Source organism: Vidua macroura, chromosome 5 (assembly GCF_024509145.1).
Source record: "Vidua macroura isolate BioBank_ID:100142 chromosome 5, ASM2450914v1, whole genome shotgun sequence".
Taxonomy (NCBI): Eukaryota; Metazoa; Chordata; class Aves; order Passeriformes; family Viduidae; genus Vidua; species Vidua macroura.
The window spans coordinates 17,191,115-17,211,706 of NC_071575.1; the positions used below are offsets into that span (position 1 = coordinate 17,191,115).

A 20,592-nucleotide genomic window follows, 5' to 3' on the forward strand; every position below is an offset into this window, starting at 1 on the left:
TGCAGTTCGGGGGCGAAAATGCAGAGCATCATCCCACTTTTCTTTACCGGGTCACCTGCGAAAACACATTTTACGGGTAGTGAAGAAGAGCGGCTAACCATCCCGGATCATTTTACTCATAAACAAAGAAGAAAACAAGAGCACAAGGCCAGCGGGAACTGCCTGTGCTTTTAATGCATCCAATTCTGTCATTAAAAGAACAGGCGTGCTGGGTTTTTTTTTTCTCCGTTAGCGGGGCTTAACCGTAAAACACCACGTACCCATGGCCAGAAGACTTATTTTGGCGTTTGAGACCGAAATCGTTAATTTTCTTACACACCAATCCTGCAGTGTACACGCACGTAAAGTGGGCTCCTAAGAGACACAGGACATAGGCCAAATTTACCGCAAACACTTTAAAATGGGCTTTCCTTTTTAAGATTACTAGTTTTACACCATTAAAGCGCACTTCCCTCCCAGCCTCCCTTTAATAAAGAAAATACACGGGACAAGAACTCGCCACAGGATCAGCTCTTTTACTGAGAAGGTGGGTGGCTCTTAAAAGAGCCTTTGGGTTGAAAATATTGGACAAAGGACGCAGAAACCGCCTACTTGGAGCTGGTGTACTTGGTGACAGCCTTGGTGCCCTCGGACACGGCGTGCTTGGCCAGCTCGCCGGGCAGCAGCAGGCGCACGGCCGTCTGGATCTCCCGCGACGTGATGGTGGAGCGCTTGTTGTAGTGCGCCAGGCGCGACGCCTCGCCCGCGATGCGCTCGAAGATATCGTTGACGAAGGAGTTCATGATGCCCATGGCCTTGGACGAGATGCCCGTGTCGGGGTGCACCTGCTTCAGCACCTTGTACACGTAGATGGAGTAGCTCTCCTTGCGGCTCTTCTTGCGCTTCTTGTCGCCCTTCTTCTGCGTCTTGGTCACCGCCTTCTTGGAGCCCTTCTTGGGCGCGGGGGCGGACTTGGCCGGCTCGGGCATCGCAGCGACCGCAGCTCCCTCACTCGCAAACGCAACGACCAACAGCTCACAGCTGCGGCACTGCTTCGGCAGCCGCCTTTATACCGCTGCCGCCGACATCGCCGCGTCGCTATTGGCTCGCCTTCAGGTCCGAGCACGGCACCGGGGTTCGCTATTGGCCAGATCTCGATTCGCTTTTCCATTGGCTGTGGAACGAGTCCTCTCTCGCAGCCAATCACAACTGGCGCTGCCGATCCGCCCGACTTGTATATAAGGCAGGCGATGAGCCTGGCTCGGAGCTCGCTCGTTTTTTCCGGGTTTGTTGCGGTCGCTGCTGCTGCTGCTGAGTCGCTGCGATGTCCGGGCGCGGGAAGCAGGGCGGCAAGGCGCGCGCCAAGGCCAAGTCGCGCTCGTCGCGGGCCGGGCTGCAGTTCCCCGTGGGCCGCGTGCACCGGCTGCTGCGCAAGGGCAACTACGCGGAGCGCGTGGGCGCCGGCGCGCCCGTGTACCTGGCGGCCGTGCTGGAGTACCTGACGGCCGAGATCCTGGAGCTGGCGGGCAACGCGGCCCGCGACAACAAGAAGACGCGCATCATCCCCCGCCACCTGCAGCTCGCCATCCGCAACGACGAGGAGCTCAACAAGCTGCTGGGCAAGGTGACCATCGCGCAGGGCGGCGTGCTGCCCAACATCCAGGCCGTGCTGCTGCCCAAGAAGACCGACAGCCACAAGGCTAAAACCAAGTGAGCGCCGAAGAATAAAGGCTGCAAAGTTTAACCCAGAGAAACCCAAAGGCTCTTTTAAGAGCCACCCATTTCTTCATTAAAGGGCTGAATTGCTTCTAAGCATTGGTAAAACTGACCAAGTGTAACGGTTTTTATTAGCGCCCCTTCCTTAACCATCCTCTTGTACATGGGTTTAAGCAGAAACTGCCCCCACTAGACACTGAGGCATACTATCACAAAGTCTTTTTGTAAAGGCAAACTTCTTTCATCAGCTGCTCTAACTTAATATCATGAAAATGTCTCACAGAACTGTTTCTGCTTTTTAATGCTGAAAAACTATGAATTTGCATGCTCTCTCGCAAAGGCTTTTTTCTCTAAAGCTGCCATGTTAATTAACTTCGAACTTTTTTTGCACTTACACATGTAATTTCAGCACTTTTTAAGAAAATGTGGGTGGCTCTTAAAAGAGCCGTTGGGTTTAAATGAAGAGCAAGACTTGCTCAGCAAAGGGCTTACTTCTTTTTGGGTGCTGCCTTCTTTGCCTTGGCTACTTTTGCCTTTGCAGCTTTTGGCTTGGCCACTTTGGGCTTCACCGCTTTCGCCTTAGCCGGGCTCTTTGCTGCTACCACCACCTTCTTGGGTTTTGCAGCCTTTGTTACTTTCTTGGGGCTCTTGGCTACCTTCTTGGCTGCTGGCTTCTTGGCTTTTTTGGGGCTCTTTGCTGTCACCACCTTCTTGGGCTTCTTAGCAGCACTGGCAGGCTTCTTTGCTGCTGGCTTTTTAACCTTAGCTACCGAAGTTTTCTTTTTCGGAGCTTTTTCTTTCACTTCCCCGGGTTTCTTGCTGAGACGGAAGGAGCCGGAGGCGCCGGTGCCCTTGGTCTGCACCAGGGTGCCCTTGCTGACGAGGCTCTTGAGCCCCAGCTTGATGCGGCTGTTGTTCTTCTCCACATCGTAGCCGCCGGCGGCCAGCGCCTTCTTGAGCGCGGCGAGGGAGAGCCCCTTGCGCTCCTTGGAGGCGGACACGGCCTTGGTGATCAGCTCGGTGACGCTGGGCCCCGCGGGTTTGCGGGCTTTGGAGCCGCTCGCCGCCTTCTTCGGCTTCTTGGCGGCCGCCTTGGCGGCGGGGGCCGGGGCGGCGGGCGCTGCCTCAGCGGCGGGGGCGGGCGCTGTCTCGGACATTGCGGCGCTGCGCGAGTGCGGCGGCCCCGGCAGCGCCTCCATTTATAGCAGCGCGGCGGGCGCTGATTGGTGCGCTCCCGAGCCGCCCGGCCCCTGCCCCGCTCCCTGCCGCCCGCCTTGTGTTTCTTGCCTCCCAAAAAAATGCTTTTGCTTAACAAAAACTGGACCGCGGCGCCCCGTTTCTTACCATTCTTGCTGAGGACGGAGAATTTTTTTGTCTTGTGACGTTTCTTTCAGCCCAGACTTTAAGTGAGTTTTAGGCAACCCAATATTCCCCGAGTTTGGGGATTGCACTCAGAGCTGTACCATAAGATTTTTATTTTTCCTTTTGAATTAAAACTTTGCGTGTGACACTACTGCCTCAGTGACATCGGAAACATGCTTCTGAGAGGGTTTTTCATTGAGGTGCTGCAAAATGGGGGTAATCTCAAGACCTTATCTTAGCGTAAATTAGCTTTGAAAAGATGCAAGTAATACATGGTAGTCACTCGGCTCTGTATCTGGATTATGAGTTGTTTTCCCTATCATAACTTCATGTCTTCAAAATGATGAAACCTTTGGACATAGTGCTCTAGTAAGGACTTGGTAAAAAGAAAAGAAAGACAATTTTCACCAGAAGCATTAATCTGAAAAGCATCTCTCTTAAGTAATCAGCTATCTTTAAAATCCTGGAATACTTATACATACATATAGATACATACATATAGTTGCTTCTCTGTCCCCCTGTGTTTTCTGTTTTCTTTCTTTTTATTATTATTTTAATTAACTATATGCCCAGTTTTTTTGTCCAAAATGCTTATTTTCATGATGCAAAATAGATAAACCTTTTCATTTGTATGTTCTTATTTTAAGGCAGTGTTTATTTTTCTGCTTACTTTTACATTATAATTCAGGAATTTTGTCAGCCACAAACACCAATTTTACAAAAAGAAAAATAAAATAAAATCAAAATACAATGTACATGTTTTTGTTATGAAAAACAGACATAAAGCTGCAGGCATTTCTATAATAAAAAATGTAATTCAAATGACTTAGGCAAACAATTTTCTCCTAAGAACTGCTGAGAGAAGCAATGGTGTGTCTTTTTCCAGTGTATGACTATTGTGATGTGGGATAAATAAAAATTCATAAAAATTATTTTTCTTGAGATGAGTTGGATAGCAACGGGATAGTCATGTTTGAACATTTGTAGTACACCGTGGGAAAGAATTGGAAACCCAGGTGGTGGATTCACATGATTGTAAATGCAATTATTTGACTTCTTTCACTTTATATTTTGGTAATAAAATATCACACACTGTCTTGTAAAGTTTTGATTATGGTGGGGTCAGTTTTATGAACTTGTCAGTGATGCTAGGTTATCTTGACTGGGGTGTACTTAAAGACTGTCAAGAGATGTGGTGGCATTTCAGAGAAGCTTTTTTTTTTAGGGAAGACAAACAGCAGAAAAACATCATGTGAGAGAGGATAAAAACAAGATGATGTGGATTTGGTTTTCTCCTGGTGCTATATTTCGTGGTAGTTTCACCTGCTGAATCCTCCACTGTGAATTTTGGGTTGTGTACTACATTGACCCAGAAGTGAATCTCTTGGGAGGGATACACACCGCTGGGGAGAAATTTCTGGGTGATAATTCTGTAGCATACAAATTTCCTTCAAATTCTGTATCTTAATTCATTCTAATAACTCAGAGTCACTAGCTCCTTTACCTTTAAATTATTTTGAACCTTTGCAAATGCAATTTCCTGTGTTTAGGTTAGGCCTCTATCCTACTTCCAAATACCTGATGTAGCAGCACATTCCTGGAACATTCTGTGTGCTTTCCTAAAAGTTACTTTTCCTGGCCCTCCAAAATTTTGACCACCTATGTGGACTTTAATTATTTTGTTTTTCACAATAACAGACAGTTTTAGGCTAAGCAAAGAAGGAAATGGAAAGAGATCTTGCAAAGATTTTCAGGTGGAGGAGGGAAAGAGAAATAAGTTTAATTCCTATAATTAATGGGTGAACTTACTTTAAAAAAATAATTGCTTCAAATATTATGATGTACTCAGTAAAAACAAAACGACATCTGTCTTCTATTTTCCCCTTTAAAAAAGTTGTCAAGCTAATAGACCATTTATTAAATACCAATCAGCCTTGGGCTGATTGCTTGAACGATCAGGAGCACAGGTAGTGACTTCCTTGATCCTTCTGGTTACAGAACACTTTTTGAATACAGTGGACAAAGATATTTGGAAGTGGAGGACCAGGAGGAAGCTTCCTCCTCCTTCCGAACACATAACAAGTAGGACTGGTGCCTTCTACAACAGGCATGAGGCCCTGGAAGTAGAAGGCCAGACAAGTGATGAGGTGAGCCCTTCTGGGACAGAGGGGCCCCCTGAAACTTCATAATCTGTACCCCACATCAAGATCTCCTCTGTTTTGAGGAAAAGAAGTGTAATTGTCATCAGACACCCCCTTCTGCAGGGAACCGGGGCTTGATATGTCGGCCAGACTGGTTCTCACACTCAGGCACAGAGTTACAGTGACTGGGGTAACATCAGGCTGTCACTAGGGGGGTTCTGCAGGCCTCCATCCTCATCCAATTCTCTTCAACATCTTTGTTAGCAACTTGGATGCAGGGCTCAAAGGAATACTAAGCTTGCCATTGATACTAAACTGGGAGGAGTTGTCAACTCCCTCAAGTGCAGAGAGGCCCTGCAGAGAGACCTTGACAGATTAGAGAGACTGGCAATCGAACCATGCGAAATTTAACAAGGGCAAGTGCTGGAACCTGCACCTGAGACAGGGCAATCCTGGTTGTGTGTACAGACTGGGGAACGAGACACTGGAAAGCAGTGCCACGGAAAGGGACCTGGAAGTCTTGGTTGATGGCAAGCTGGACATGAGCCAGCAGTGCCCTGGGAGCCAGGAGGGCCAACCCTGTCCTGGGGGACATCAGGCACAGCATCACCAGCTGGGCAAGGGAGGGGATTGTCCCCTCTGCTGTGCACTGGTTGGCCTCACCTCAAGTGCTGTGTGCAGTTTTGGTGCCACACTATAAGACATTATGTGATTAGATAGCATCTGCAGAAGGGCCACGAGGATGGTGTAGGCTCTGGAGGGGAAGCTGTACAAGGAGCAGCTGAGGTCACTTGGCCTGCTCAGCCTGGAGAAGAGAAAACTGAAGAGAGACCTCATTACAGTCTCCAGCTTCCTCATGAGGGGAAGAGGAGAGGCAAGCACTGATTTCTGCACTCCTGTGACCAGTGACAGGATTCAAGGAAATGCCCTGACCTAAGTCAGGGGAGGTTTAGGTTGGATGTCAGGAAAAAGGTTCTTCACCCAGAGGGTGTTTGGGCACTGGATCAGGCTCCACAGCGAAGTGGTCACAGCACCAGCCTTACAGAGCTCAAGAAGCATTTGGATAGCACACTCAGGCACATGGTGTGACTCTTGGCATGCCCTGAACATGGCCAGGATCTGATGGATCTGATGGATCCCATCCAACTCAGCCTATTTTATAATGCTGTGATTCTACGAAATTGTTCCAAAGTTCAGCCAGGAATTCAAAAACTCCCTTTTCTCCTGTTCTGGTATGGATAAATGCTTTCAGGAAGGTCCTTCCTATGAGCCCATGTGATTTGGTGCACTACAGAATCATAGCATGATTTGTGTTGGAAGGGTCCTTCAAAGATTTTCTAGACCAACATCGTTGTCATGGGCAAAGACATTTTTCACTAGACCAGGTTGCTCAAAGACTTATCCCACATGGCTTGGAAATCTTCCAATGAAGGCATCAACAACTTCTCTTGTCCTACCACTTTCATAATGAAAAATTTCTTCCTGGAACCTACCTAAATCTAACTTTCACTTTTAAAACCTTGCCCCTTGCCCTGCCACTAGAAGCCCTGGTGAAAAGTCTTTCTCTGTCTTTCTTATAAGAGCTCTTCATATATCAAAAGGCCGCACTGAGGTCTGCCCAGAGCCTTGTCTTCTCCAGGGCTAACAACCACTGCTCTCCCAGCCTTTCTTCATGAGAGAGGTGTTCTAGGTCCCTGATCATTACCATGGCTCTCCTGTGGACCTCCACCAAGTCTTTCTTGTACTAGGGACCCCAGGGGTGGATGCAGCTCTCCAGGTAAGGTCTCATTGGAGTGGAATGAATGAAGAGAATCACTTCCCTCAACCTGCTAGCTGTGCTTTCTTTTTTATGCAGCCCAGGATACCACTGGCTTTCTGAGCAGCAAATGCACATTGCCACCTCATGTCCAAATTTTCATCTTCCCATATCTCTGAGTCTTTCTATGCAGGGCTGCTTGCGATCAGTTCATCCTACAGTCTGTACTGATACTTGGAATGGCTCTGACCTGCGTGCAAGGCCATGCATTTGACATTGTTGAGCTTCATGAGGTTCACGTGGGTCCAACTCCTCAAGCCTGTCAAGGTCCCTCTGCACGGTATCCTTTCTTTCCAGTGAATCAATGGCCCCACTGAGTGTGGTGTCACCCACAAACTTGCTGAGGGTGCACTCAATCTCACTCTGTTATTGATGAAAATATTATACAGTATCTGAATTGCAACTATATCTGTTAATTCCCTGAAGACCCTGGGATTAATCCCCTTATGTGCCATGGATTTCTGCTTATTCACGTTCCCCAGACAGTCTTGAACCTGATCTTTTCTTATAGTAGGGAGGGACTTTGTTCCCCTAGTCTATGCCTTGAGTTTCACAGACTTAGGAGACAGGAAAGAGACTGCCAGTAAAAACTGAGGCAAAAAAATTGTGGGGTACCTCAGTCTTCTCTATGCCAGTAGTCACTAAATCTCCTGTCCTTTTTATTGGGGGGCCCATTTTATTTCATCCTCCACTTTTAGTCAGTGTACCTACAGAAGCTCTCGTTATTCTTCATGTCCCTTGCCACATTCAGTTACAGATGTACTTTAGCTTTTCTGATTCTATCCCTACACATCTGGACAGCATTCTTCCCAGGATATGTGTCCCTGCTTCCACTGCCTGTGCATTTACTTCTTGCACTTCAGTTCGACCAGAAGGTCTTTACTCAGCCATATTGGTCTTCTACCTTGCTAGCCTGCTTTCTTACATGCGGGAATCAAGTGCACCTTCTTCATGGGGCAAATGTCCTTAAATAATTCTCAGGCTTGATTAACCTTCTCCTTGATCCCTGAGGGCAGTTTCCAAGGGGCTTCCATGTCCTATTTTCTTAAGCAATTGAATGTTTACTAAATTAAATATCTTGTCTCTTTGGTTTGCCTGGTCCATATCCCTCATATCTGTGATAGGTCTGGGCTCAGGCAGCAGCCCAGGTTACAACTATTCCTGACCTCTTCAATTAGTTGGTTTTTGTTGGCAAGAACAGGTTGAATAATGCTTCTCCGGTTGGACTTTCTTTCACCCGGATAAAAAATTATCTTCAACATGCTCTGGGAGTCTCCTGGATATCTCCTGGCTTTCTGTGCCACATCTGTGCAGAGGTCAGGTTGACTGATGTGCCCCAACAGGAACCTGTGAATATGAAGGCACCCGTAGATGAAGAAAGAAGCTTCATCACCATCCTCTTTCTTTTGTTTGGGTGGCCTGTGGTAAATATCGACAATGAGGTTTCCTTTTTTGGCTTGGCCTCTAGTTTTGCACCCAGAAGCTCTCAGCTGTTCATCACTGTTTTTCTAACACAGTTCTTTGCAATCAATCCACTTTTTTGTTTTTACATAGAGGAAAACCTGCCCCCACCCTTCTTTCCTGACCCTTCTGAACAGTTTATAGCCATCCATTTCAGCACTTCAGTCTCGCAATTAATCTCACTGAGTGAACTGTGACTGTGACTGATTTTCAGTGTTTGCTCAGGAGGAAATATGGAGACATCCATCTCACAGATGCAGCTGAGGAGACAGGAGTGCAGCCTATATATGCATACTTCAAACAGGGTGATCAAGTCATGCATGAAGCCTGTAGCTGCAAAGCCCCATTACCATGTTTTCCACCTGGGGCTGCCTAAGTCTGCACAGTAATTTCAATATTTTCTCAAGGCCTTCCTGATGCTTGTGCTACTGAGCAGTGATACTTCATACATACAAATTCATTCTGACTTTTGGGTGCTTCTGGTACAAAAAAAACCACCCAAATTAAAGTCACAGAGTTACTCACAGCAACTCAAACCTGCCCTTGATGTTATTGCAGAATTTGTGTGATTTGAAAGACATCTTTTGTCCATGCATGATGATTTTTATTTAAAAACTGATTTATCATGATATTCTAAACCACAATACATTGTTACATGAGTAAGAAAACTTCAGGTCTCAAAAGGGAAGAACTTATAATTACATACTGTTCAGTTTACAGCAAAGGACTCCTGCCCATGAAAAAAACTTTTTGTATTCATAGAGATTTAAAGGCCCCAGGTAGAAAACCAATCTCTTAAAATAAAAAATCCATGGGCAGAGTTTTGGTAGGCATCAGGCAGGAAATTTAGGCATTACACAGATACAATTGCTTTTATTTTAAATTTCCTTCTCACAAAAATACTCAGATTTTTTCAACAGCTTTATTTTGGTTCAAAGCAAGAGAAAAATAGTTCCTTGATCATTCCAGACCACAACATTTTTGATAACTTCTGAGCTTAGTTAAAGGATAATTTCAAGAGTCCTTTCAGATAGATCAATCAATCAGTTGAATTACTACAATTCTTTTCCATATTTAATGCACATGGTGAGTGTGACTGTGGCAGGGACTGTGACAGTGACTGAGCACTGCCACACCATCCTGGATCACTGAGCAGGTCTGCTGGAATGGGTTGGTGTGAGGTTGAGCCAGGAAAGTGGAGCCAGCAGAGTCAGAGGTGCACAGGCACAACATGGAAGGAAAAACCTGAGACTGAATGCAACCCCAAAGTCAAGGTGTTAAAACCAGCAGGTTTTAAGAGCATAGTTTCAAGTTTGAGAAAACTTGAAAAACAAATTACCTTCAAGTCTGGCAAAGAAAAGGGAGAAAGAATGTCCAACCAACAAGAAGTATGTTTTCCTTACGGGAACAGAGTCCTCTTGGATGCAGAAGCACAAGGAGAACTGCAATGGAATCTGTACACTGTACACTGTACACTGTTGCTGGGATGAATAAAGCATTTCTGCTCTGCACTTCTGGCTCAGGGTCGGATTTTCCATCATGTGGAACTGGCAATGGGGACCAACTTCCCTTCCAAATGTCATTCTGAGTTCAGGGAATCAGTTGTTCCATAAATCTGAAAGCACAGGAAAAGTTAGGAGAGGAGCAGACTGATCAAATATCTCTGTGGGCTGCTTCTGCAGGAAAGAAAGTATTTTACAAGAACAAAAGGGTGTTAAAATCCCTGTCTGAAATGTGCAAATGTTTCTCTTTGTCTTTGCTGTTCCCATTTCCTTGATATCATGTGGGTACACCACCCTGAGCAATGAGTTCAAGTTACTCATTTACAGCTCTTCACAAAAATTTTTCTAGAAAGACATCCAACTAAGTATGAGGGCTCTTACAGTTTTGTTCCTTGCAAATGCAGTTTGATAGGAAACTCCCAAAGAAAAACTGATTTATACTGCTTGGAATTGGATTGGAATTGGTTTTTTAGGGTATGTTTTTTTTATTGTTGTGGTGGTGAGGTTTTGTTTGTTTGTTGGGTTTTTTTTTGGGGGGGGGTTGTTTGTTTGTAGGGTTTTTTGTTTTTTGTGGGTATTTGTATGTTGAGGGGTTTTTTGTTAGTGGTGATTTTTGGCTTTTGCTTTTGTTTTTACCATGCCTTCTGGTGGTGATCTCAGCTGTTACTCACTATCTTTTTTGATGGCACACAGCTTTATTCCCCATGCAAAATATCATAGCCATCAGTGCCTATTAGGGAGAAGACAGTAACAGGCAATCAGTGGCAGAGACGACCTGTCTGCAAAGATCCATCAAGAGTTTATATTCTCTTAATCTCATAAAACAGAAACAACAACAACAACAAAATCCTGGGACCATGAGACTTTTTGAGATCATATGCAAGCAAAAGTGTTAAGCTGTTTGGTAAAATATTTGTTTATGTCAGTGATGGTTGCCATAGTTTTGAGAAGAGAAAGCTTTGTATCAGCACTGAGAAGAGGAATTTTCCCCTCATCCCGTGCCAAGATATTTTCACCTTAAGAGACTGTATGAAAGTGTTCTTGGAAAGTGAAGGATAACACAGAAGATCAAATAGTGGTAACTGATGTGTTGATTAGGCAAAGTGTGGCTTCAAGGCCAGATCTGTGCACAGGTGTGGCACTGACAGAAAGGGGTGGGGTGGAGTGTGCTCCCAAGCTACAGTCTGCCCTTTGTGCAGGCTGGGAGGAGGCTTTGGACTGCTGAAAGGAACAGTGCCTGGATGCCCCGGTGCTGCCTGCACAGACTCCTCCGTGCCTCAAGGAGTGGAGGGACACGAAGAACTCTGCGCCATCCCTTCACTCTGGGCTGTGCAGATTCCCTCCTGCTCCGGCCAGACATCCCTCCCACGGCCGTGTGAGTGCACGGGGCCCAAAGCTGCAGCTGCAGCCGTCGTGGAGAGGAGATGGAGTGTGCCAGACCAGCATGGGAAAATGTAGGTGGTGAAAGCAGCTGATGAGCAAGCAGATTGGTTCTACTGCGAATCGGCCCTGGGCCTGGCCATCGCAGGTTCCCCTAAACGATTTCTCTATTTGTGGCTATTTCCCATATGTATTGTACTCCACAGATTTTGGCAGCGACAAATGGAGACACGGGGAGGATCTGAGGAGGAGTGCAATACTTCCACACAAGATAGGACAGGGCATTTATTTCAGCAGTTCCCACACTTAGAAAAATTCCACGTAAATCACTTTTCACTCAACAATCAGATAAGACAGATAATTAGTACCAAGGGGAAAAGCAAGGTCAGGTTTCCTGTCAGCCCCCGGCGGTCCCACCTGGACAGGACAGGCTAACCGAGGTGCAGCGGCTGGGGAAAGAGCTGCTCCAGGACACGAGTACAACTGTGGGACTGTGTACAACTCCTCTGTTTCCGCACAGACCTCAGAAGCCCATTAAGTGTTAATTTGGGGTCAATAAGTATGACAGTTCAAGGGCTTCCTGCAGAGATTCAAGAAAGAGGAAGTAATTGGCCCCCTTAAAACCAGTGTTTTTGGAAAGGAGCAGCCACATGAAACAGATACAAATTCGTCAAGGGAACGTGTGTGTAATTAACATCTCAGTTGTTAAGCCGGGAGCGGAGAGAAGCTGGGAGTGCAGCCGCGGGCAGAGCGCGGCAGGACAAGGCACCACGGCCAGAGCGAAATGAGTCACGGCTTTAGGCAGAGCACTGTCGCTGAGCTCCTGATCGTGATGGGCACCTCTGTGACCAGTTCATCTTCCCTTGGTTGAGCAGGGGATGGTCCGACTGCCAAGTGAGCTTCGGACAAAGAGGGCAGCGCCATGCTCGGCAAACGGGAACATGGAAAAGTGGAAGGTTTTCACCTGTCGCTGCACTGTCACAGCTTGTACAAGTTCAGCTGAAGAAACACAGGATGAAACTGGTAAATTATGATCTAGTGAATTGCAAAACACATTTACTCCCACGTCAAGAGGTGGGAAAAGGGAGACCTGATGTCTCCTTTCAAGTGCTCTCGAGTCCCAACACAGGCTACTTATTACAGTGACCTCTTCTCTCCACAGCCCATTGCTGTGTTTCAGTACTCTGCTTTGTTCAGTGCACAAATCCTTCACTTTCTAAATGTTCCATAATATGCTTACCATCAAACGATATGCAAACATACACGCAGTGTGTGTCTAACATACACATAGCTCTATGATCCTAAAAAAGACAGCGCACCCAGAAAAACAAATTAGATTTACACTCCCTGGTGCCAATATCATCGTGCACCCTCCAGACACACACGTCACTCCTCACCGCTGGTGCACACATTGCCCTATGTATGGTGCTGCCATTGCTCTGCGCTTCCTGAAACACTCACCGCTCTCCTCCTTATGACCCAGGCCTCATCCCACTCCTCCCACCCATATACATCACTGTCCGTCGATTTACACACATATCACCTCATTCCTGAAGGAAACCACATCACTTGCACTCTTTTACAAAGAAATCACCGTGCCTGACAGCACATGACAATCCCATATCTCTGAGTCACCCTGCGCTGTCATTCCTACATGCTCCCCACCCGCTGCCAGAAACACATTGCTCAGTGCCCTTGATCCACATCCTGACACTCAGAGCCCTCCGCACCCCCAACTCATACATCGCTCTGCTCCCTACAACATATGGCACCTCCTGAGCCCAGCAAACAAACAGATCCTTCTGCACCAGCACCTGCTAGTACATTGATTCGGTCCTCCCCGACGGAGGGCTCATTCTGCTCCCTGATGAGCGGACACAGCACTCTGCTGCTTCCCTATACACCCACTGCCCCGTGCCACCCGACAGTGGCATCACTCTGCAGGCGCCTGACAGAAACCTCAGTCAGCGCCCGATGGGGCATGGATGTCTCCTCTCCCAATGACAAACACATCGCTCTGTGCTTCAAATGGCAAACACTCCACTTTGCTGTTCCTCAACACACACACATTCCTCGGCACCTGCAGAGAGCACACACATTGCTTCACTCTGTGCCCGCAGGGTCCCTGCCCCTCTGTGCCACGTGAAAACCGCTGCATTTTGATGGTGAGAAAACACAAATATCCACATACATGGATCTGGGGCAATGGCGACCACATCTCTCTACAGCCCATGAGAACTAACAGAGCTCAGCAACCCTATTTTGTAAACTGCCCTGCACCTGAACGGAACATGTAGCTGGCAGTGGAAAGCAACATCCATCACCGAGACCACCAAGGCTCTCACCAAATACACCAGATTCAAGTAAGATGCTTCTGTGCCCTGGAGCATCTTTTCAATAAAAGAGCTGATGATATAGTGATCTGTACTTTGTTGTCCCATTTGGGGTTTTTTTCAGGAAAACAGAGGTAATGCTGTGGAAGCATTGTAAATTGTAAGGAAAGAGAGACATGCATTGTTTGAGGTAAAAGGATGTGCTCTACATCTGCTTCAATGAAGAATTGAACGTCCATAATTCATTTGAAAAACCCTGGGAGCCTGCTTTTGGTACATGCATGGTTTAGGGGTGGCGGGTTAGACAAACGAAAGGAGTCAGTGGTCCCAAAACTGCCAAAACAAATCTGTTCCTGACTGCTAGTATGTGGTGCTTCCCTGTTGAGCTACATGAATGGATGACGGTGTGAATGGGGAGCATTCAAAACACAGGCAGTTCCAGACGACCCTGTGCTCTTTTCTTCTAGTTATTTTGTTTTGAGCAAAAGGCTCCGAGATGAACGCCGTCCCTCCTTCCCTCCCATCATTAAGCGCTTTCGCCCCCGAACTGCATAGGCCGCCATAGGCGATAGCACCTAGCACAGGCTCCCCGGCGTAGCTTTTTCCCGGCTTTCGTCCGCCCCTCTCTCTCCACCGCCGTTTCCCCGCGCCCCGTACACGCCGCCGCCGAGCCGCGGACGGGGCTGGGGGCGGGCGGGCAGAGCCGGGGCCGCGCCGCTGCCGCGCTCGGTCCGACCTGAGTGAGGACTGCGCGGAGCCTCCCCGCGGGCGGGCCCGCCCGCCTCCCGCCCGCCTCCCGCCCGCCTCCCGCCCGCCTCCCGCCCGCCTCCCGCCCGCCTCCCGCCCCTCCCGTCACGGCGCTGATTGGCGGCGCTCGCGGCTCGCAGCCCCGAGCGCGCGCTTCCCCGGGGCGCGCTCCCGGCAAGGGACGCGGCGCTTCCAGCGGGCCGGGGCGGCAGCCGGGAGAGCTCGGCGGGGCCAGGGAAGTCGGCTGCCGCCTGCGCTTTCAGCCTTTGTGCCGCGGCCCTGAACCGAACGCGGGAAGAAACCGCGAGCCCTCGGGGAAGGAGGCGGCTGCCGGCGGCAGCTTTAGCCAGCGGTCCCGAGGCCGGGAATGAATGCGAGCGGAGCGGCTTTGGAAAAAAACAGGGCGAGCCCGAGGCTCGGGCAGCGACACCGTACCGCACCGCTCGCCTGCGCTGCCGGGGCCGGGGCCGCCGCCGCCCCTCCTGTGCCTTGCGAGCCGCTGTTGGAAGGGGGCGGGGGCGGGGCGAGGCCAGGGCGCGTTTCCCGCCCCGGAGGCGGGGTCTTTTCCCGGGCTCGCGAGAAGCGTCCAATGGCAGGCGGGCGGTGTCGCGCGGGCGCGAGCGCGGGGCTATAAATAGCGGCGCGGCGGAGCCGCTGGATTGGCGAGCGCTGTGGTGTGGTGTGCGCGAGCGGCTGTGTGCTGGTGCTGGGCCATGGCGCGCACGAAGCAGACGGCGCGGAAGTCGACGGGCGGCAAGGCGCCCCGCAAGCAGCTGGCCACCAAGGCTGCCCGCAAGAGCGCGCCGGCCACGGGCGGCGTCAAGAAGCCGCACCGCTACCGGCCCGGCACGGTGGCGCTGCGCGAGATCCGGCGCTACCAGAAGTCCACGGAGCTGCTGATCCGCAAGCTGCCCTTCCAGCGCCTGGTGCGCGAGATCGCGCAGGACTTCAAGACCGACCTGCGCTTCCAGAGCTCGGCCGTCATGGCGCTGCAGGAGGCCAGCGAGGCCTACCTGGTGGGGCTCTTCGAGGACACCAACCTGTGTGCCATCCACGCCAAGCGCGTCACCATCATGCCCAAGGACATCCAGCTGGCCCGCCGCATCCGCGGTGAGCGCGCTTGAGTTCCGAACTGCTGCAGCCCTTGCTGGCCGGGCATTGAGGCAACCCACGCAGACCCAAAGGCTCTTTTAAGAGCCACTACATGCACAATTAAAAGAGCTGTTGCACTGCTCTTAAAAAATTGTACGGTTTAGTGAATTCAGGGAGAAAATATTGGAAAGACACCTATCAATAGGACTGTAATTAGTCCCAAAGGGTATTCTGGAGGTACTACATGCACCCTAAATTAAGCTGCTTAGAAATGTATTGTGAGAAAACTTGCTTTACAGAGGGAGGAAATACTAGGTACTGGAACTGAAAAAATGAAATGCCTCCCCACTGCTGTTACAAAACGTTACAACTCCTACAGCCGTTTCCTTCCTCGTGCCCCATGCCCCATAAAACAGCGCGCTTAAACTAGTGCAACAGCTCTTTTAATTGTGCATGTAGTGGCTCTTAAAAGAGCCTTTGGGTCTGCGTGGGTTGCCTCAATGCCCGGCCAGCAAGGGCTGCAGCAGTTCGGAACTCAAGCGCGCTCACCGCGGATGCGGCGGGCCAGCTGGATGTCCTTGGGCATGATGGTGACGCGCTTGGCGTGGATGGCACACAGGTTGGTGTCCTCGAAGAGCCCCACCAGGTAGGCCTCGCTGGCCTCCTGCAGCGCCATGACGGCCGAGCTCTGGAAGCGCAGGTCGGTCTTGAAGTCCTGCGCGATCTCGCGCACCAGGCGCTGGAAGGGCAGCTTGCGGATCAGCAGCTCCGTGGACTTCTGGTAGCGCCGGATCTCGCGCAGCGCCACCGTGCCGGGCCGGTAGCGGTGCGGCTTCTTGACGCCGCCCGTGGCCGGCGCGCTCTTGCGGGCAGCCTTGGTGGCCAGCTGCTTGCGGGGCGCCTTGCCGCCCGTCGACTTCCGCGCCGTCTGCTTCGTGCGCGCCATCACTCCAAATAGCGAGCAGCCAGGAACTAAGCAACTACAGCAATGTGTGCCTGCTTGTATTCGGGGAGTATTTATAGCACTGGTGAATCCTCTGATAGGCAGACGGGTAGATGCTGAATTTCATTGGTGGATTCAAATTTTTAAATTCCCGCCCTTTCCAGATACCTCCTACACTTTTCAGGCTCAGTTCTTATTAAATGCTTTCTGTTCTTGTAAAAATCTATAACGTCTACTACCACCATTTGCGAATTTTTTAAGACTTGGTATTGTTTTTAACTGACGAAATTTAACTTCAGTATTAAGCCACGCAAGCCTTAAAACTTTTTTTTAGATTATGCAAGCTTATAATTGCATCTTGCTTATTAAGCTACTTTATCAATTTTAAGTGAGAGATTTTCACTTTTATTTCAGTGGATATATTTGTGCAGAGATAACCAGAAAATAAAATTCCCTTGAAAGTATTTTTTAAGTCTCTTTATTTAGATAGCCTAAAATATCTCAGAATTATGCAAAATATAACGGGAAAAAAGTAGTTGAAAATGTCTACTTGAAAGGAAAATTTAAAAGGGATTTTATATAAGTAATTTCAGTCCAAGAATAAAAATTATTCAGAGCTTTCAATCCTTATTGATAATACACTGATATGTAAATTTTATTAAGCAGTTATGAAAGGAGGAGATACGGCTAGGAATCAAGGCTTGTAGCTGAAGGTTTAAATTCAGTTTAGGTTTTAAGTTTAGAGCCCCTGTTTAAATAAGGTCCCCCTAAAATGTGGGAGGGCATTGCTTCCTTGTCAGTCCTTGCGTGTTCCCCCCCCGTCCCCCTTTTCTCCCCTCACGGTCAACGCCGCACTGTCTCTCTTTGTCTCTTTATTTCATGGACTCGGCCCTCCCGATCGGCTCTGTGCAGCCCGGCGGCTTGAAAAGCACACTAAAACACGGGAGAGAGCGAACACGGTGCGGGACGGGGCAGCGCGGCCCCGCCGGTCCGGGCGGCGGCGGCGGCGGGAGCGGCGGTTGCCGTGGGCGGGGCCGTGCCCGCCCGCCGCCGCTCGTCATTGGCCGCGTGGAGAGCGCGGGCGGAGCCTTTCGGCGCTGCGCCCCTCGCGATTGGTCAGCGTGAGATTCGCTGCGCCATTGGGCTGCGCCTGCCCCGATAGGGGGCCTCGGCCTATCAGGAGGCGGCGGCCGCGCGAAGGGAGGGGATATAAAGGCGGAGGCCTGAGGCTGCCGTGACGGCGGTGCTGTTTGTCGGTGGCGGCGGGAGTTTGGCGGCAGAGCGAGCGAGCGAGGGAAGATGTCCGGGCGCGGGAAGCAGGGCGGCAAGGCGCGCGCCAAGGCCAAGTCGCGCTCGTCGCGGGCCGGGCTGCAGTTCCCCGTGGGCCGCGTGCACCGGCTGCTGCGCAAGGGCAACTACGCGGAGCGCGTGGGCGCCGGCGCGCCCGTGTACCTGGCGGCCGTGCTGGAGTACCTGACGGCCGAGATCCTGGAGCTGGCGGGCAACGCGGCCCGCGACAACAAGAAGACGCGCATCATCCCCCGCCACCTGCAGCTCGCCATCCGCAACGACGAGGAGCTCAACAAGCTGCTGGGCAAGGTGACCATCGCGCAGGGCGGCGTGCTGCCCAACATCCAGGCCGTGCTGCTGCCCAAGAAGACTGAGAGTCACAAAGCCAAGAGCAAGTAAACCAGGCGGCGGAAGCGTCCGGAGCCCACAAGCGAAATCCAAAGGCTCTTTTCAGAGCCACCCACAGCCTCAAGAAAGAGCTTGAAATGCTGCGGCCACGGTGCCAGTGGAGAGGGAAGGGCGGCTGTGCTTGTCTCTGGCTCTGTATGTGTGTGTGTGTGTGTGTGGTTTGGCGTGTGTTTGCCGTAGGCGGACCGGGCCGGTTGTGCCGGGCTGCATTTCTGTCGCGGGCCGGGACCGGCCGGAGCACTGTGTTCCCGGCCCGCAGGGAGCTGCTCTGTGGCGGGGCGAGCGCGGGCGGAGGGGAGCGCGGAATGTCCCGGAGCCAATCGTGGCCTGCGCGGGCTTTTGGAAATGGCGCGGGCACCGAACCCTCCCCGGCCGCGGACCCGCGCTCCCGCGGGCGGCAACGGCGGCCGGAAGAGCCAAGAGCCCCATCCACAACGTTACTATTGGATCTGCAGCTGCAGAGTCACGGGCCGGCAATAAGGAAAAGAATTCTGCAATGGCCTCATCGTGGACAACTTAAGCATATTATTGTTTGCTCAAATTTGAAAAGGGAAGAGACCCCAGTTTTTTTACAAAAGGCCGCTGAGAAGAAGCAGCCTGACCTAATCAGAGCAGGACAGCGAGAGGGAGGGGAGAGGTACAGTGTTAAAGGGAAGGAACCAGCGGCAAGTGCAACACTAAATATCAACACACAGCAACACAGCTCTTTTCAGGGAATACGTGGGTGGCTCTTAAAAGAGCCTTTGTGATATGGGGGCCGTGTTTTAAAAAGAACGCAAAGCTTTAGCCGCCGAAGCCGTACAGAGTGCGACCCTGGCGCTTGAGGGCGTAGACCACGTCCATGGCCGTGACCGTCTTCCTCTTGGCGTGCTCCGTGTAGGTGACGGCGTCGCGGATCACGTTCTCCAGGAAGACCTTGAGCACGCCGCGCGTCTCCTCGTAGATCAACCCCGAGATGCGCTTGACGCCGCCGCGCCGAGCCAGGCGGCGGATGGCCGGCTTGGTGATGCCCTGGATGTTGTCGCGCAGCACCTTGCGGTGGCGCTTGGCACCGCCCTTGCCGAGCCCCTTGCCGCCCTTGCCCCGGCCAGACATGATGACACCCGGGCTGCTGCTGCTGCTGCCGCTGCTACCGACGCGGCTGCTGTGAGCAGCGCCGGCCGCGCCCGAGCCTTTATGCGGTGCGGTCCGACCTGGTTGGGAGCAGGGGCGGGCACGGCGGGCGGGGGCCGAGCCCGCGCCTCCGCCCCTTCGGCCGCTGGCGGGCGCCTCCCCGGGCCCCGGCTGCTTTCTCCGCGCCTGTCCCCGCCTCCGTCTCTGCCCCCCCCCCCCCTCCGGCTCCGACCGCCTCGCTCGCATTACCCCGGTCCCTCGGTTCCCCCCAACCGCTTTTCCATCCTTTCCACCTCTGCAGTCGTGGCGCGAAAGCAGAAACCCTTTTTTTTCCCTGATGTTGCGACAGTGCCACTGCGCAAGGACGTGGCGGTCTTTCGGCCGCCGCGCACGGTTTTTATGGCCTTGCTGACCATATATTTTCACTGCTGAGGTTCCATTCAGGCATTCATATACTGAGAACGACCTGATAAACGTAAGAACTCTCCGGTCAGATTCAGGACCTTCGTTTAGTATTTCTCTTGTATATCATGAAGTATGAGGAAAATAATGCTTAAGTTTTCACCTTAAACTAGAATTAAATGTTTGTTTTTCTCCAAGCTGGCTATGTCTGACTCTTAGAGTATTGTTATCAGTGGCAAATCTGCACAGGACTTTTTTAGCAATGAACTGAACACTCTTTAGTTTCTATCCTAGCGTTTCTAGTGTTTGCTTCCCATTCACCCTTTATTTTCTGTCTTTAGTGTTTGCTTCACATTGAATTCCTGACATCCTGGTGATATACAAAAAGCATTATATTTCTATTACATAATTACTTCTAACTGGATTCAAATTATTAACATATGTCAAATGCACAACAAAAACGGCTGTGCCAGCCGTGTTCCTATGTACCCCCATGTTTTCAAAGGCTTGGCACAATTCTTAGTGGATACTCTTTCCTTCATGTAATATGTGTTCCTTTCACAAGGGTATGTTGCAAGTGATGACATTTCTCTTCGTTATTTTGGTATAACTGCATGACTCTGAAAATCAGTCATAATGACTTTTCAATCCATGCCTCATTTCTGTTGGCTATGCCTGCAGTCCTGCATTTGTAGTTCGGGATCCACTGGCTCTATGCAATTAACATAATTCCAATATGGAGAATTTGCCTGAGCTCATCATGGCCAAATACACACATTATTACTCACACAGAGACAGAAGAAAGTCCTGGAAAGTGAAGGGCTCGGAAAGATCTCTGTGAACTCTGGCAACCCGTTTTTTAATTGACTCTGGCATTTTTCTTCTGCCTTAGTCACAGTGACTCCAG

General features: G+C 50.4%; 7 protein-coding genes across 7 annotated transcripts; 3 read left to right on the forward strand and 4 right to left on the reverse strand.

Annotated features, from left to right (window-relative positions):
* Positions 1-495: 495 nt before the first annotated feature.
* On the reverse strand, positions 496-1,028 carry LOC128808008 (histone H2B 1/2/3/4/6). The gene has a single exon (XM_053978770.1). It carries the CDS (start codon positions 966-968, stop codon positions 588-590), a length of 381 nt encoding a protein of 126 aa, XP_053834745.1. The 5' UTR covers positions 969-1,028; the 3' UTR covers positions 496-587.
* A 175-nt stretch (positions 1,029-1,203) lies between these two features.
* Positions 1,204-1,914, forward strand: LOC128808003 (histone H2A-like). Its single transcript, XM_053978766.1, has one exon. It carries the CDS (start codon positions 1,304-1,306, stop codon positions 1,691-1,693), a length of 390 nt encoding a protein of 129 aa, XP_053834741.1. The 5' UTR covers positions 1,204-1,303; the 3' UTR covers positions 1,694-1,914.
* Positions 1,915-2,034: 120 nt separating this feature from the next.
* LOC128807981 (histone H1.11L-like) lies at positions 2,035-2,852 on the reverse strand. The gene has a single exon (XM_053978735.1). It carries the CDS (start codon positions 2,850-2,852, stop codon positions 2,184-2,186), a length of 669 nt encoding a protein of 222 aa, XP_053834710.1. The 3' UTR covers positions 2,035-2,183.
* Positions 2,853-14,896: 12,044 nt separating this feature from the next.
* On the forward strand, positions 14,897-15,661 carry LOC128807995 (histone H3). The gene has a single exon (XM_053978756.1). The coding sequence runs from the start codon at positions 15,151-15,153 to the stop codon at positions 15,559-15,561; it is 411 nt and encodes a 136-aa protein (XP_053834731.1). The 5' UTR covers positions 14,897-15,150; the 3' UTR covers positions 15,562-15,661.
* Positions 15,662-15,937: 276 nt separating this feature from the next.
* Positions 15,938-16,504, reverse strand: LOC128807997 (histone H3). The gene has a single exon (XM_053978758.1). It carries the CDS (start codon positions 16,473-16,475, stop codon positions 16,065-16,067), a length of 411 nt encoding a protein of 136 aa, XP_053834733.1. The 5' UTR covers positions 16,476-16,504; the 3' UTR covers positions 15,938-16,064.
* A 1,261-nt stretch (positions 16,505-17,765) lies between these two features.
* On the forward strand, positions 17,766-18,355 carry LOC128808001 (histone H2A type 2-C). The gene has a single exon (XM_053978764.1). It carries the CDS (start codon positions 17,772-17,774, stop codon positions 18,159-18,161), a length of 390 nt encoding a protein of 129 aa, XP_053834739.1. The 5' UTR covers positions 17,766-17,771; the 3' UTR covers positions 18,162-18,355.
* A 332-nt stretch (positions 18,356-18,687) lies between these two features.
* On the reverse strand, positions 18,688-19,290 carry LOC128808017 (histone H4). Its single transcript, XM_053978781.1, has one exon. The coding sequence runs from the start codon at positions 19,263-19,265 to the stop codon at positions 18,954-18,956; it is 312 nt and encodes a 103-aa protein (XP_053834756.1). The 5' UTR covers positions 19,266-19,290; the 3' UTR covers positions 18,688-18,953.
* Between the last annotated feature and the right edge of the window lie 1,302 nt (positions 19,291-20,592).